The sequence below is a fragment of the Ranitomeya imitator genome, chromosome 3 (genome assembly GCF_032444005.1).
Source record: "Ranitomeya imitator isolate aRanImi1 chromosome 3, aRanImi1.pri, whole genome shotgun sequence".
In the NCBI taxonomy this organism is placed as follows: domain Eukaryota; kingdom Metazoa; phylum Chordata; class Amphibia; order Anura; family Dendrobatidae; genus Ranitomeya; species Ranitomeya imitator.
In genome coordinates, this window is record NC_091284.1 from 337,119,163 (window position 1) to 337,136,303 (window position 17,141).

The window sequence follows — 17,141 nt, forward strand, 5'->3', positions numbered from 1 at the left end:
GGATTTTTGTCATGTGTTTTTGGAGCCATCTTGTGTTTTTTTGTGCATGCTAATAAAGTTGACTGCCCCCAGAGGGGGGGGGGGGGGGAACAAAAAAAAATACTTCCTGTAGAACCATACCTCTAGATCCTTCGAAAATCTGGCAATTCATGTGCCGTTTACAGTAAAAAAAAAAAAAAAAAAAACCACACCGATAGGATATATCATCGCAGTGGAAGTCTCCCAGTGAACTCGCCTCTGCACCGTGTAACTTTCTCTCATGGTGCTAGCGGGGATCTCACAGAGGTCACCGCAGTTCAGTCTGGCTGGGAACCAAGCCTCAGTGACCGGAGGTAAACTCGATGACGTAACCGCGGTTCTCAGCCTAAACGGACGGAACTTGGCACCGTCCAGGTTGAAATCTATTTCTCCTGCACACGTGGCTTACAGCGTGGGACAGAACAGGTGAGGGATGTGATTGTTTTTTATTTTTACTTTATTACAGGAGAACGAGGGCTTTGATGGAATTAGGCATTAGGTGAGCATAACCTATTTTTAAATAAAAATGGAAAAGTGTTTTGTTTTATTTCTAACGAAGGACTTTATTGTGGCTGTATCTTTATTTACCATATCCTATAGGACAGGGGTGTCAAACTGCATTCCTCGAGGGCTGCAAACAGGTCACGTTTTCAGGATTTCCTTGCATTGCACAGGTGATAATTTAATCACCTGCAAAGAATGATTCCAGCACCTTGTGCAATGCTAAGGAAATCTTGAAAACACGCATGGTTTGAGGCCCTCGAGGAATGCAGTTTGACACCCCTACTATAGGATTAGTAATGGATATGTGTCTTATAAACAATTCTCCATTACTAAGCCCAATACAAAGGTGACATCAATCCCTCAAATTTGAACCCCACTAACCAAGTGGGAAGAGCAGGGCAAAGCGCCAGAATTGGTGCATCTAATAGATGAGCCTTTTCAGGGCAGCTGCGGGTTGCTATTTTTAGGCTGTGGAGCACCAATATCCATGGCCCCTTACCAGCCTGAGAATACCAGCCCCCTGTCTGCTTTAGCAAGGCTGTCAAAAATGAGGGGACCCCACATCATTTTTGTAATTATTTGATAACTAGCCTTGTTGAAGCTGACAGCTGAAGGTTGCAGCCCCAAGCTGTGAGTTTTGCCTGGCTTGTTATCAAAAATAGGGGGGGAACCCACACAGTTTTTTTTTCTTTTTAATTATTTATTTACAGCGCAGAAACAGCTGATGAATACCGGCTGATGAATACTCCCATCATCTGCTCCTGCTCTCACTGTTATTAGCGACAGCAGGTGTCGGATGATGGGACCAGTAGTCCCATCATCTGACACCAGTGACCAGAGGTAAACTGTATGCCTCTGATCACAGCTGAGCGCTCACGATGTCTTCACAGCGTGGTAATCGCAGCTCTCTGACCGGCGGGGATGATTTCACCGCTGATCACAAGCGGTGTTTGTATTATCAGCCCCCCCATTCAAGTGAATGGAATTCGGGTCCGCTCTGCTGGATGACAGGCTTTATGGACGCATCATACAGCCTGCCATCTAGATGTATTGAAGCTAACTGATGTCACAACCTGCTGTCCTTGACTTTTCTGCAGCAAATATGCTGCAAAAAAAAGTTAACCTGCGTATTTGCAAAGCACAAAATCCTGATGACAAAGAAAAAAAAAAAACAAAAAACAAATGCGTGTGCATGAGATTTCTGAAATCTCATAGGCTTTGCTCGTACTGTAAAAAGCAGCTGATAAAATTAGCATAAATTAGCATAAAAATACAGCAAAAACAACCAGTGTGAACTTGCCTTAGTGTCACTTTTTTCACAACAAACCATAGAACAGATCAGAAATTGAAAGTTAGACATCTTTCCTTTTCATGTGAAAAAATTAACTCACCTAGAAATTGATGGTAGTAACACATCTCAAAATAATTAGGAGGAGGTTAACAAAAAGCTGGAATAGTAACTAATACTAATGAAAAAGAGCTTCTTTGCTTCCTGTTGCGGCTCCTGTGCAGGCGTACTGACTTTCCCTGTTGAGGGCAGCGTAAAATACTGGAGTGCGCAGGCGCCAGGACTGACCTTTCCCGGAACCTGCACACTGCAGTACTTTGCTCTGCCCTCAACAGGGCAGATAATTACGCCTGCGCCACAGCGTGAATACAAGAAGAGGACGTCATCGTAAGACGATGGGAGGCCCCGGACTGGACCGCGACGCCAATCGGACCCGGACCGCAGCAGGACCGCCCCTGGGTGAGTATAATCTAACCTGTTTTTCCTGATCTTTCAGGATACATCGGGGGCTTATCTACAGCATTACAGAATGATGTAGGTAAGCCCCTGATGGCGGTGGCCACAGTTTATAGGGCCAAAATTAGGTGACAGATTCCCTTTAAAACAAACACTAAATGTTCAGGATGGGCAGCTAGGAAGGACTTTATCAAGTCAGGAGGTGACCGCCATTTGAAGTGCTGGAACCTGACGGCTGGCCACCAGGTCTACGTTAGGTCTATTATAATAAGGGTATGGATATTTAGGAGTTCATGATATATCAATGGCATTTGTTACCGCAGTTATTTTTAACTGAATGTTGAACTGTTGTGGATTATTGAAATTAAATTTTGTGGCTTTGCAAATTTTCCACCACCTCAATATATTCAGCTGATGATCGTTTTATAAAAGTTTGTTATACAAATAGGCCATGATGCCATCCTGTGCACGGCTCAGCAGGATAAGCAAGCACAATTTGTCCTGTCTAAGGTGAACACAAAACGGTCTCACTGGCCAGAGACTTTACAGTTTAATGCTATAATGTCAGAGAATCAGACAGACAGACCATGGTATAGAAAAGACGCTTTCCAGCAATTCATTTTCCTGTTCCCCCTCCACACACACCTGATTGTCTATCACACTCTGTACTTCTCATATACATGGCATATTTACTTCCGGTAGGAAGTTCAGTCTCTTTCTTCCTTAAAGATCCCAATTTGCTTTTCAGAGGTCACCCAGCATTGATTGCTCTATGCTTTGTTTTAACCCCATGATGTATCAGTACATCATAACTTGGACAGCAATAGCAAGTACCATCTCTGCCAGGCTGCTGGATGACAAACTCGGCTTTGGGAAAATGGCCGCCGCGATCGCTATCTGCACACGCGCGGCATCCCGCGGCCATTTTCCTGAAGCCCCGTGCAGCAGAGCACTCCATCTGCGCACGTGCGGCCTCAGGAAGATGGCCGCCCCCACCGATGACAAGGGTAATAGCGCAGATCGCACGCTTTTTCTTCACCTGCGGGCAGTGGATTCGGCACTTGGACATGCGCACACCACTACGCCACCAACGGAAAGCTGGGGAAGAAACAGCGATGTCACCACGCCCACCCGACCTGACCAGCCTGATTGACAGGCGAAAACGGCGACTTTGGTAATGTATTTCGCAGCATAGGTGGGGAATCAGGGTATACTACATACACTATTGTAACGCACAGCGCAGGCCCTATTTAACAGTATTTTTATCTCAATCTGAAAAAACAGGTGACAGGTTCCCTTTAAGAACAAATGACTACAGTGATCATATTACTACGGTATCTGTGTCACCCCAATGCTCATTAAGATGGCCAAACACTATCATTTCCAACATTGTAATATATTTTATTACAGCTCAGTTCTCTCTTCCTCTCATTAAGTATTTTTTGTAGATGTTGAACAGGTTGTCCTCGGTCAGAAAACTGTGGACTACAAGCTGCAAGTGTTCTAAAAAAAATAAATAAATATGGGATTACTCACCCTCCCTAGGTTCAGCACCTGCCCTAAGCCACTGCGTGTGTTTTTTTTGTCATCTTTCACTAGGACTCATTTTACTACTTTAGGGTTGTCAGATAAGCAGTGCTGAATGAAAAAGAATCATCCAGTATGGCATTTAGCACACACACAGACACCTCAGTTTTCATCGCTTGACTTGCCCTTTGCGGCTGCATTTAGCTCAGCTTTGCCAGAGTACCATTGCCTTCTCTTAGACCTGATGAAGCTGTTGTACTTAATTTGAAAATTCATGTTAGGCCGGGGTCACACTACAGCATAATACGGATGAGTGTTAAGCGATTAAAAAAAAAAAAAAAAAACCGCACAGCACTTGGACCATTACTGACTTGCGAGAAATTGGCAGGCATTGGCAGGTGACAGGAAAGTCTCAACCATTATTTGCTCATTTTGCAAGTGTGAGAGAAAATCGCACCATATGGATGAGATACGGATGACACACGGATACTTTGAGAAAAAAAACACATCCTGGCATTGCACACAGATGAGATACGGATCACCATATGGAGAACATTAGTGCGATTCTCAGCAGACAAAATTGGACAGATTTTTTTTATACATTGTGTGTGCCCCGGCCTTAGAATGGCTGTGCGATCCTCAAATAAAAAAGTCGGCAGGGAAGTATTCCGCTTGTAATGTAAAATCTGGTGACAGATACACGTTAATGTCAAAAGGATTCTCACATTTCATTTCCATCGACTGCAATAACTAATTGTCGGGCAGTATAGAGACAGCAATAATGAGTGAGAAGAAATCCATTCATCACATGCTCTGCATACATGCACTGCTTTATGCTACACAGCAGCTCTCAGAAATCAGTATGACTCCCACAGAAAAACCTAAAGACCCCAATCAATTACAACAGTGATCCCATTTTGTGGTGGAGTAGCAGCTGCCACACATGCACAGACCTGCTTGTGAATAGGAGAAAAACAGAAAATACAGTTAGGTCCAGAAATATTTGGACAGTGACCGAATCTTTGCAATTTGTGCTACCATTTCTTATCTAAAAAGAAACAGAGATGCCATTGAAGTGGAGCATTTCATATTTCACCCAGCCAAATCAGTTCTGGTACATTACACTGACGAGGGGCAATACCCTGAAACACCAAGTCTGCAAATTGAGATTCTTATTTGCCTTTTATCCCAAGTCATATTGCAAGATTTGCTAAAGGGTCGATAAGGACTTGAAGGATTGCAGCTTCCAACAGGTGGCGCTACAGAGTTCAAATCCTCTTCCTATTTGAGGAGGCAATTTGAAAGTTTAATTAAAAGGGAACCCATCACCCCCCAGGTGTTTTTAACTAAAAGCCACCTTGTGCAGTACTAATGCTGCATTCTGTCAAGGTGGCTCTTTTAGTTCGGGTCCCTGCCAACGCTGCAATAATCGCTTTTATAATTTGTCCAAGATACCTTGAAATAGACCTGGGGGTATGTCTTTTCTCCAGAACAGAAAAGCCTCCCAGCCGTCACTCAGGGCCTTTGTGCGCCGCCTCCTCTTCCTTCATTAGCATCGATGGTGCCTGCGCTGTAAGTTTTTTTCGGGCATGCACAGTTGCGCTGCCCTTCGAACTTACAGCGCAGGCAACGGGAACGCTAATGAAGGAAGAGGAGGCCCTGAGTGACGGCTGGGAGGCATTTGTGTCTGGGGGAAAAGACATGCCCCCATACAGACATTTGCCCCATATAATGCTTCACAAATGCTGATTATGGCCCCATAAGATGCTCCATAGACTATTATGCCCCATAAGCTGTTGCTGCGATTTAAAAAAAAAAACAAAAAAACAAAAACCTCTCGTTGCTCAGGCCCCCAGCACTTGCTATAGTCACCTTTCCCCGTTCCACCGCCGGGCGCCGCTGTATCTTCCCCGTCCTCCACGCTGACGCTTAGGCAGAGGGCGCGTACTAACCATGTCATCGCGCCCTCTGACCTGAGCGTCATAGGCAGATGACGCGGAAGACTGCGCCCGGCGGTGGAATGACGACAGGTAAAGACTTCTGTGCTCTCCATCCCCATTATACTCACCTGCTCCCGGCACAGTCCCTGGCAGCTTCTCTGATGGACTGTCTGGGTGTGGCAGGTCTTCCAGCTTTGAGCGGTCACTGGTACCACTCATTACAGTAATGAATATGTGGCTCCACCCCTATGGGAGTGGAGTTGCGTCCATATTCATTACTGTAACGAGTGGTACCATGTGGCCACTCAAAGCTGGAAGAGCTGCCACACCCGGAGACCATTGGAGATGCAGGGACCTCGCTAGGAGCAGGTGAGTATGTCACAGCCGCCGCTCCCCCTCCCCGCCGACCCCCCAGGGACAATGACTCGAGTATAAGCTGAGAGGGGCACATTCAGCCTAAAAACAATGGGCTGAAAATCTCAGCTTATACTCGAGTATATACGGTAATTGAATCATACTCTATGAGGGGTTACATTATACTATATGAGGGGGGTTGCATTATATTCTATGGGGGTTACATTATACTCTGTGGTGTGGTTGCATTATACTCTTTGGGGTGGATGCATTACACTATACGTGGGCTGCATTATACTGTATCGAGGACTATGGGGAATACATTATGAAGTATAGTATGAACTATGGGGTGCATTGTACTATGGGAAGTGAATTGTACTACATGGATGACTATGGCGGTGCATTATACTATATAGAACACTATGAGGAGTGTTATACTATGTGGAGGGCTGAGCAGTGTATTTTAATATATATGGAGGACTATGGGAAGTGTATAATACTATATGGAGGACTATGAGGTGTGCATTTTACAATATGGAGGACTGTGGTGCACATTATACTATTTGGAGAACTATGGGTTGTATTATACTAAACAAGCAAAATACTGCATATTCATCGAGTGATTGGATTGTTTATGCCGGAACAAAAATCATTGTTGTCAGCAGCACAATGCCGATGTAAACTGTAGATATGCTGCTGATAACATGATACTGTATGGTGATCTTGTCACTCCAGTGTGAAACAATGTTTGAAAGGTGAGCACATAAGGACCCCTCACATAAAAATAAGAGAGATCACCTGAATGTATAGTTCAAAAAACATGAACATTTTATTGAAACACCATACAATTAAAAAATCATCAACCAAATAAATAGGTCATGAAGTTAAAAATACCTCCGATCTACTGAAACAGCAAGTCTCATGAAATGATATGAACAGATACCTAAAACATTGCTTATAAATGGCCGACCTAAATGGTAATTGGCCTAAATAATAGCATGATGATTGTGGCAAATACAAAACATCCGTTCGGGAAGAAATTATGCATAAAAAAAAAAATCATACACATACATACATACATACATATATATCTATATCGATATATATATGTGAAAAAACACACTGCTGCTGCTAAAATTGCACAAAAAGGAATATGTAAACACTACTATATGATATCTGTAAGCATACTAAAGCTGCATAGTGATAACTGTGCAAGGTGGCGCTTGCAAATGTGCCAATAGTAAATCACCATTGGAGCTGCATATTTGCACAAAACGTGCTAAATATATGCATAAAGAAGGGAGAAAATTACTATACACGTATCAATAATAGATAAATATCGCTGGATGGTGACAATAGTATAGGCAAACCCTACATATGTGCTGCGATGCTGAAATGCTACCGCCGCTGCAAAGGAGCGTTGTATGTGTGTCAGGTATAAAGCCTATACTGAACCACCACGATACCTTCTAATGCAATGTATTAGTGTCAAACCCATGCTATGACTACAAACAGTCCCCTTAACTGCCCCATTGGCAACCAAAAGATGATCCCGAACAAGAGATATAATTACCACATGTATCAGAACACAGGACCTGCTGACTGCCCGACGCGCGTTTCGATAGAATATCTTCTTCCGAGGGCGTGTTATTATTTAGGCCAATTACCATTTAGGTCGGCCATTTATAAGCAATGTTTTAGGTATCTGTTCATATCATTTCATGAGACTTGCTGTTTCAGTAGATTGGAGGTATTTTTAACTTTATGACCTATTTATTTGGTTGAGGATTTTTTAATTGTATGGTGTTTCAATAAAATTTTCATGTTTTTTGAACTATACATTCATGTGATCTCTCTTATTTTTATGTGAGGGGTCCTTATGTGCTCATGAATTACTGAATGTGTTCTTGTATATATTATATATGGACTAATATGTATGCTCAATGTTTGAAAGGTGTAGCTTGCAGATCACCATAAAATCCTTGCCATCATGTTTTTAGTTTTAGAAGAATAAAAGTATTGTGCATTTAAGAAGTCAGATTCACCCTTTCTTTGGATAACTTTACACGTGACCACACTTTTCCGTGCTTCCATATGCCATCAGCCATCTAGGTGAGCTGATTTTTCTTCTTCTATGGACATTACTTTGGTACATGCCTGGCTGGTGTGCAAATCATGACTTCAAATAAGAAGCACACCCATAATACACCCATAACAGAGGTTGTCTTCTCTCTCTTATTCCAGAGGGGAGAAAATAATGTATGTACAGTTGTGGCCAAAAGTATTGACACCCCTGCAATTCTGTCAGGTAATACTCAGTTTCTTCCTGAAAATGATTGCAATCACAAATTCTTTGGTATTATCTTCATTTAATTTGTCTTAAATGAAAAAACACAAGAGAATGAAGCAAAAAGCAAAACATTGATCATTTCACACAAAACTCCAAAAATGGGCCAGACAAAAGTATTGGCACCCTCAGCCTTATACTTGGTTGCACAACCTTCATCCAAAATAACTGCGACCAACCACTTCCGGTAACCATCAATGAGTTTCTTACAATGCTCTGCTGGAATTTTAGACCATTCTTCTTTGGCAAACTGCTCCAGGTCCCTGATATTTGAAGGGTGCCTTCTCCAAACTGCCATTTTTAGATCTCTCCACAGGTGTTCTATGGGATTCAGGTCTGGACTCATTGCTGGCCACCTTAGAAGTCTCCAGTGCTTTCTCTCAAACCATTTTCTAGTGCTTTTTGAAGTGTGTTTTGGGTCATTGTCCTGCTGGAAGACCCATGACCTCTGAGGGAGACCCAGCTTTCTCACACTGGGCCCTACATTATGCTGCAAAATTTGTTGGTAGTCTTCAGACTTCATAATGCCATGCACACGGTCAAGCAGTCCAGTGCCAGAGGCAGCAAAGCAACCCCAAAACATCAGGGAACCTCCGCCATGTTTGACTGTGGGGACCGTGTTCTTTTCTTTGAATGCCTCTTTTTTTCTCCTGTAAACTATGTTGATGCCTTTGCCCACAAAGCTCCACTTTTGTCTCATCTGACTAGAGATCATTCTTCCAAAACGTTTTCGGCTTTTTTCAGGTAAGTTTTGGCAAACTCCAGCCTGGCTTTTTATGTCTCGGGGTAAGAAGTGGGGTCTTCCTGGATCTCCTACCATACAGTCCCTTTTCATTCAGACGCCGACGGATAGTATGGGTTGACACTGTTGTACCCCCGGACTGCAGAGCAGCTTGAACTTGTTTAGATGTTAGTCGAGGTTCTTTATCCAACATCCGCACACTCTTGCGTTGAAATCTCTTGTCAATTTTTCTTTTCCGTCCACATCTAGGGAGGTTAGCCACAATGCCATGGGCTTTAAACTTCTTGATGACACTGCGCACGGTAGACACAGGAACATTCAGGTCTTTGGAAATGGACTTGTAGCCTTGAGATTGCTCATGCTTCCTCACAATTTGGTTTCTCAAGTCCTCAGACAGTTCTTTGGTCTTCTTTCTTTTCTCCATGCTCAATGTGATACACACAAGGGCACAGGACAGAGGTTGAGTCAACTTTAATCCATGTCAACTGGCTGCAAGTGTGATTTAGTTATTGCCAACACCTGTTAGGTGCCACAGGTAAGTTACAGGTGCTGTTAATTACACAAATTAGAGAAGCATCACATGATTTTTCGAACAGTGCCAATACTTTTGTCCACCCCCTTTTTATGTTTGGTGTGGAATTATATCCAATTTGGCTTTAGGGCAATTCTTTTTGTGTTTTTTTCTTTTAAGACAAATTAAATGAAGATACTAATACCAAAGAATTTCTGTTTGCAATCATTTTCAGGAAGAAACTGAGTATTATCTGACAGATTTGCAGGGGTGTCAATACTTTTGGCCATGACTGTATGTGCTCTATTAAAGGGGTAATCCTAAATCCAAATCAATTTTCATCCTGAATCCATACTTAATGTCATAATCTAAACTATTTTATAATATACTTGAATTACAAACTACCTGTCAATTCCAAACTGCTATTTTTTCCTACTTCATTTTTTGACGATACTTAGTTTGAGAATTCCAGTGCATGCTGGGAAATTCAAATGAAGCCCCATCAGGGACCAAGGCTGTGGTCACTGCTGCAGGCCATGTCCCATCCCTGAATCAAAGTCATTAAGTGGGAATAAAAAAGAAGTTTGGGAGGTGTAAGGGATCTCACAGGGGAAGGGGGGGGGACGTCGACTTCGCTCACCTCAGGGGAGGAGAGGGAAGGACCCAGCAGGGGTCGGCTCTCTGGCACCACCACTTGCCTCAGGTCAGTTAGGTAACTGCACCGAGGGCAAATAGTCGCCAGAAAGGCTTCCCTTATAGGTACGAGTTAGTGAGGCACTCCCAGTGAGGGGGAATATATATCACCAGTCCAGCCTGGAGATATACATCTAAACCTCTCGGCAGTCACTGCCAGAGCTCCTCACTAAAACAATACGGTATTCGTCCACCAGTTCCTCATTTAAAATAAGCCCTGTCTGACAGCAGGCTTAGATCGGGTCAGGAACCAACCCTGGGGTAGCGTATAATATGACCAACAGAGCGTGCGGATTCATGGATCGAGATAAGAGCAGCCTGAGATAAATTTTATATTTAATCGCCGAAGAGGCACACTAGAAAATACAGCTATACATACAAGAGCAAATATTTACAGTCAGGAGTGGAGTACAAGGATAGGGTAGAGATCGGTTGCAATTACCGTGTTATGTAGCATGTGACCACAGGGAAGCGCTGATTGATCACATGGTCCAAATCTTAGTTTCAGGCCTTCCGGGCTGCGTCAGCAAACGTAACCTCCGGCCATCAGAAAACTACAGTCCAAAATGCCTTAAATATCCTAGGCTGCTACCCCACACATCTGCTCCCACCCCTGGGTGGTGCAGCCTCTCTCCTCCCATGTCTGAGAATATGATTTTCTGCCTAGAACTGTGGCTAGCCCATATCTTTGTGCCCAAAGCTCTGTATGGGTCGGTTGTACCGCCACTGGATTCCGCTAGGATTTTATCTGCGCATAGAGACTAAATAGGACTACCGTATGTAATTATTGGTAGCTATGCGTTATAACTCCATGATCCATAGTGCTACAGGTGACTAATACGTACACATGGGGAAAGGGACGCAGATTCAGAATATGTGCTTGGTTTATCTTAGACATATTGCATACGGTTATTACAAGTCATTTCCCATATTCAATACCTCATATCCTTGCTGTGCCATGTGCTTGGTCACACAAAAGTTCAGGTTTCTCTAGCTGCAGAAGAGTTTGCACCCTTTGTTAACAGCTTTAAAAGAGCTTGTACAAGCTCATTTAAAAGAAAACAATGAGCCTGTGGAATCCCAAGGGTGGGGGCACATTTCAGGAGGGGAAGAGGTAGAGGGATAGGGATTTTTTTTTAAATTCAAGGTGTATTAAAAAAAAAAAAGTTTAGATTATAGCACTTACAAGATAGGTACTTAAGATGATAATTACTTTGTACTTCAAACCACCCCTTTAAAGTTTGTAGGTTTTGTACCAACGGCAATGGTGGGGGCAAGCATGCATTCATGGCTAACACTAACTGACATACTTTATTTGAAGTCATAATCCGTGGTAAAAACACCCCATTCTGCAATGCATAATGGAACGAGATAAATCTATACAAAGCACCATTAGAACTTTCCTATCCTTGCTCCCCCGTTGCCGCTCTTCTCTCTGACACGTGAGCAGCCACACGCAGACAGGTTGAGTTGGGGGCCACACAGAATAGCATTGTGGGATGCAGGTTGTGCAAAATACTTCTTCATCTGCAACATACATTACTATAATGCTTTATATGGCCTCTTTATTCTTTTCAATCCCACATGAGCATGTCAATTGTTTTGCAGATTTGGCTTATTGAGAATTTAAAGTAGGAAAACTCACATAACCATAAATACAGGTAGGACTGTTTACACCATGTCCGGGTGAACATGTTTGTTCACAGACCCTCAAAATCACAGTAACATAGCTATGCATCCCCATTTACTCGGGCAGTCCTAAGGAGAGTCCTTGTGTCCTCCATTAAAGGGAACCTGTCACCTGAATTTGGCGGGACCAGTTTTGGGTCATATGGGCGGGGTTTTCGGGTGTTTGATTCACCCTTTCCTTACCCGCTGGCTGCAATATTGGATTGAAGTTCATTCTCTGTCCTCCATAGTACACGCCTGCACAAGGCAAGATTGCTTTGTGCAGGCGTGTACTATGGAGGACAGAGAATGAGCTTCAATCCAATATTGCAGCCAGCATGCAGCTAGCGGGTAAGGAAAGGGTGAATCAAACACCCGAAAACTCCGCCCATATGACCCAAAACCGGTCCCGCCAAATTCAGGTGACAGAGTCCCTTTAAGGTGTTCAGGCATATGTTTTTCGTACATACCGATTGACTGAGAAAAAAAACAAAAAATGGCAAACACATTTTATAATTATTTCCCAATGGCCAAAATATCCCCACCATACACAGACTAATGTCGGATGCTCCAGCCGGTATCAACTAGTTCAGATGGCACTTGAATATGTATGAGGACGCCGGCTAACAGATTAAATCGGGAATATGTTGATTGGGCATAAAGGCTGTGGAGTCAGTAAGCCAAACCTTTGACTCCAACTCTACAGCACTGTCTCACTACTGAGCATGTGCATAAAGTGCAGCACCAGCACTGCCTCACTACTGAGCATGTACATAAGGTGCAGTGTCAGCAAAGCCTCACTACCAAGTATGTATATAAAGTGCAGCACAGATTAATCTGAACTAAAGAGGAGATTCTTCGTTCAGGAATATTACAGACATTTATAGGACATTTCATAACTTTCCAAAATTATGAAAACATTTACAGCACAAACTGCATTGTATTACTGTACCCAATTATACACACTGCTCAAAAAATTAAAGGGAACACAAACAACAGAATATAACTCCAAGTAAATCAAACTTCTGTGAAATGAAACAGGAAACAGGAACACATGGATTTTTCCTCTCTGAACCCTGTTCACACAGGTTATATACAGATGATCAGGTTTTTAAATACATCAGATAGGGATTGCATACATTAGTTAGGACTGCTCTGATAAGGGTATACCGTGAAGATTGGTAGAGCAGCTTAGTATACATTTTTTGCAAAAAACGTATCAACCAAATACCCTGTTTTTTACATCTTTTACTAGCACTTGCGGATTACTGCAACATTTTTTCAAACTGAGTGTTTTTGGTTTTACTATTCTCTTTTGTGTCTTCTGTGAAATGAAACTGTCCACTTAGGAGGCAACACTGTTTGACAATCAATTTCACATGCGGTTGTGCAAATGGAATAGGCAACAGATGGAAATTATTGGCAATTATCAAGACACTCAAAGGAGTGGTTCTGCAGGTGGGGACCACAGACCACATCTCAGCACCAATGCTTTCTGGCTAATGTTTTGGTCACTTTTGAATGTTGGTTGTGCTTTCACACTCGTGGTAGCATGAGATGGACTCTACAACCCACACACGTGGCTCAGGTAGTGCAGCTCATCCAGGACGGCACATCAACACGAGCTGTGGCAAGAAGGTTTGCTGTGTCTGTCAGCGTAGTGTCCAGAGGCTGGAGGGGCTACCAGGGGACAGGCCAGTACACCAGGAGACGTGGAGGGGGCCCTAGGAGGGTAACAACCCAGCAGCAGGACCGCTACCTCAGCCTTTTTGCAAGGAGAAACAGGAGGAGCACTGCCAGAGCCCTGCAAAATGACTTCCAGCAGGCCACAAATTTGTATGTGTCTGCACAAACCATCAGAAACCAACTCCAAGAGGATTGTCCGAGTGCCCGACGTCCATAGATGGGGATGGGCAAATTTGCCACTGGCACCCTGTACTCTTCACAGATGAAAGCAGGTTCACACTGAGCACATATGTCAGACGTGAGAGTCTAGAGACACCGTAGAGAGCGATCTGCTGTCTGCAACATCCTTCAGCATGACCGGTTTGGCAGTGGGTCAGAAATGGTGTGAGGTGGCATTTTTTTGGAGGGCCACACAGCCCTCCATGTGCTCGCCAGAGGTAGCCTGACTGCCATTAGGCACCTAGATGAGATCCTCAGACCCTTTGTGAGGCCATATGCTGGTGCGGTTGGCCCTGGGTTCCTCCTAATGCAGGACAATGCCAGACCTCATGTGGCTGGAGTGTGTCAGCAGTCAGCAATTCCTGCAAGATGAAGGCATTAAAGATATGGACTGGCCCGCCTGTTCCCCAGACCTGAATCCGATTGCACACATCTGGGACATTATGTCTCGCACCATCCACCAATGTCACATTGCACCACAGACTGTCCAGGAGATGGCGGATGCTTTAGTCCAGGTCTGGGAGGAGATCCCTCAGGAGACCATCCGCCGCCTCATCAGGAGCATGCCCAGGCATTGTAGGGAGGTCATACAGGCACGTGTAGGCCACACACACTACTGAGCATCATTTCTTTGTCTTGAGGCTTTTCCAGTGAAGTTGGATTAACCTGTAACTTCATTTTCTACTTTGATATTGAGCATCATTCCAACTCCAGACCTCCGTGAGATATTAGTTGTGATTTACATTGATTATTTTTTGTTTTATTGCTCTCAACACATTCCACTATGTAATGAATAAAGATTTACAACTGGAATATTTCATTCAGTGATATCTAGGATGTGGGATTTTAGTGCTCCCTTTATTTTTTTGAGCAGTGTATTTTAGTATTTTGTCCATTTTATATGGACTCCATCAAACTGGACACCGACCCCACATCCCTGTTTGGCTTGTCTGATTTTGATTACAGACTGCCGATCGATTTGTTCTCCAGGAAATAAGCCGCCAACAGATACCTGTCAGCAGCTTTGATATGGAGAACCCAGGAGCACTTTGACCAAGTAAACGCTCCCATGTATGGGAGAGGCAGCCAAGATGGCATCATTTGGTAGACAGCCATCTTATATGTACAGGGACTGTACGAAGCATTAGTTTTATTATCTGACACTTCTCATAGAAGTATTCCAGAGAATCTTATCTTGTTAGTAGACATACTTATTGTTATAGACATTACATTTTTTTTCCATATAGGTGCCATAACTAAAAACACATTTGGCATCCAAAAAAAGCCTACTTTAACAAATGGTTTGCAGATCAAATTTTGCTATGTAATCTGCCGCATTTCTGATAAACTCCAAAGCAAATGTGAATATAGGCTTACACATTCTCCATCCTCACTTTGTCTAGTTACTAATGTAAGCAAACACTGTAACCTTTATACATAGAAGCTGCTTCCAAGATGTGTCTGTCATGTAAAGCTTTCCTGAAGACTTTCACCTTCAGGTCAAATACAGCAAAGATTATCTTGCAGGATGATCACCATATGGAATGCCCTAGAATGACCAGCCTGTGACTGGAAGAGTCCGCAACTCTTAAGCAGGAAGGATGACACTTCTTACCTTGTTGGCACATTTCCCTGTGTCTTCACTGACAGAATGCCTATCCTGTAATAGATAAAGACACTATTAAAATATAGAATTACTGTACTTTACACCTAAATATTAATTCATAAAGAGCATTGCTAGAGATTGATCTGCCATTGTTACCATTCTAGAATAGGAATTACCGTACATCAAGAACATATCATCCAGATAACAGATTTGGGAAAATCAATACTTTGGTATGGCTTTCTCATGTGTTTTGTTAGCCAAAATTATGTCTTCTAAACAGGAGAAAAAAAAAGGATGAAGAGTTTAGAAGTAAAATATGGACAGAAAACCTGCAGCATATTGGACTCATGTGCACTACTATTTTAGGTCTACAAGGGGATTCAAAGGGCATGGAAGAGAAAATACCCCCCTCAGGCCAGGTACAACAAAGTTACAGTTTTGCCTGGATTGTGCCATGATATCACAGCGTTCTTTGTCAGTGCTAACACTACTTAATAAGAAATGTTACACTTAGAATATGCTATTTACCTAAATATAGGGCGAATCTGCACATGTTAAATATTTGGGTCTGAAGTTTGTGCAGCATTTGTGCATCTCTTGTCAGAAAAACCGCAATGTATGATACGTGCGGTTTTACTGCATTTTTTACACTATGCTCACAAGTTGCTTTCATTTTTTTGCTACTTTCTTTAAAATACAGCTTGCAATTTACATTTTACAGTACCAGCAAAATCTATGAGGTTTCAGAAATCTCATGCACACACATTATGTTTTTTTCCTGACAATCGAAAAACTGCAACATTTCACCGTTTTTTTTCACCCATAGAAAGCAATAAATAAGGCAGTTGGTGATACCCATTTTTTTTTTTTTTTTTGCGAATTTCCCAAGCTTAAACCATAATGTCTTAGTCTCCTCACCTGAGAAGGGCAGTTAGGACTAGTACGTTTATTTAAAGTAGTGAAGTGTGTAAAAACACTGGCTGACCAAGGTGTGAGATTGAACAATAAATGATCAAGTCAAGGACTGACCAAAGAGTGAAAGTATAAACTGTTTCCTACAAACTCGGTGCTCTTCCAATTTCTTAGTTAAACTATTCCCTACCAACTCACCTCCCCCACTGTTACATTTGAAATTGTGTATTTTTTCCTGAACCCATGTGAACTTTTTTGTTCATAATAATCACTATTTATCCAGACATAAAAATATTTTTCCAAATATGGTCTTATGGTTTCACATAGGTCTTGCATTGTTGACCTGTGTTCATAAGTCTGTAGTGGAAGTAGACGTAAGCAGCTTCTTTACTGCCAAGAGAGCAGGTTTCTGTAAAAAAAAAAAAAAAAAAAACAAACTCAAAAACGCAACTTGTGATCATAGCCTTAACATGGGTTTTTGTTGCAGATTTCCCCCCACTTATTAGTATGGGTGAAATATGCAGCAAAACCGCTGAAAGAATGGACATGCTGTAAATTCAAATCTGCACGCCAAAAATAAGCAACGTGTGCATGAGACTACAGGATTCTCTTTCATTCATTTTGTTGACGTCAGGAAACCCTTCGGGTTTTGTGACAAAGAAAAACAACA

General features: G+C 42.6%; 1 protein-coding gene across 1 annotated transcript in view; it reads right to left on the bottom strand.

Moving 5' to 3' along the window:
* The window catches only part of RPS6KA1 (ribosomal protein S6 kinase A1), a 356,285-nt gene that overhangs the window by 293,760 nt on the left and 45,384 nt on the right, over positions 1-17,141 (bottom strand). Inside the window, exon 2 of the mRNA XM_069756752.1 lies at positions 15,569-15,613. Within this exon, the coding sequence (XP_069612853.1) occupies positions 15,569-15,613 (45 nt within the window). The remainder of the gene's footprint in view (positions 1-15,568; positions 15,614-17,141) is intronic.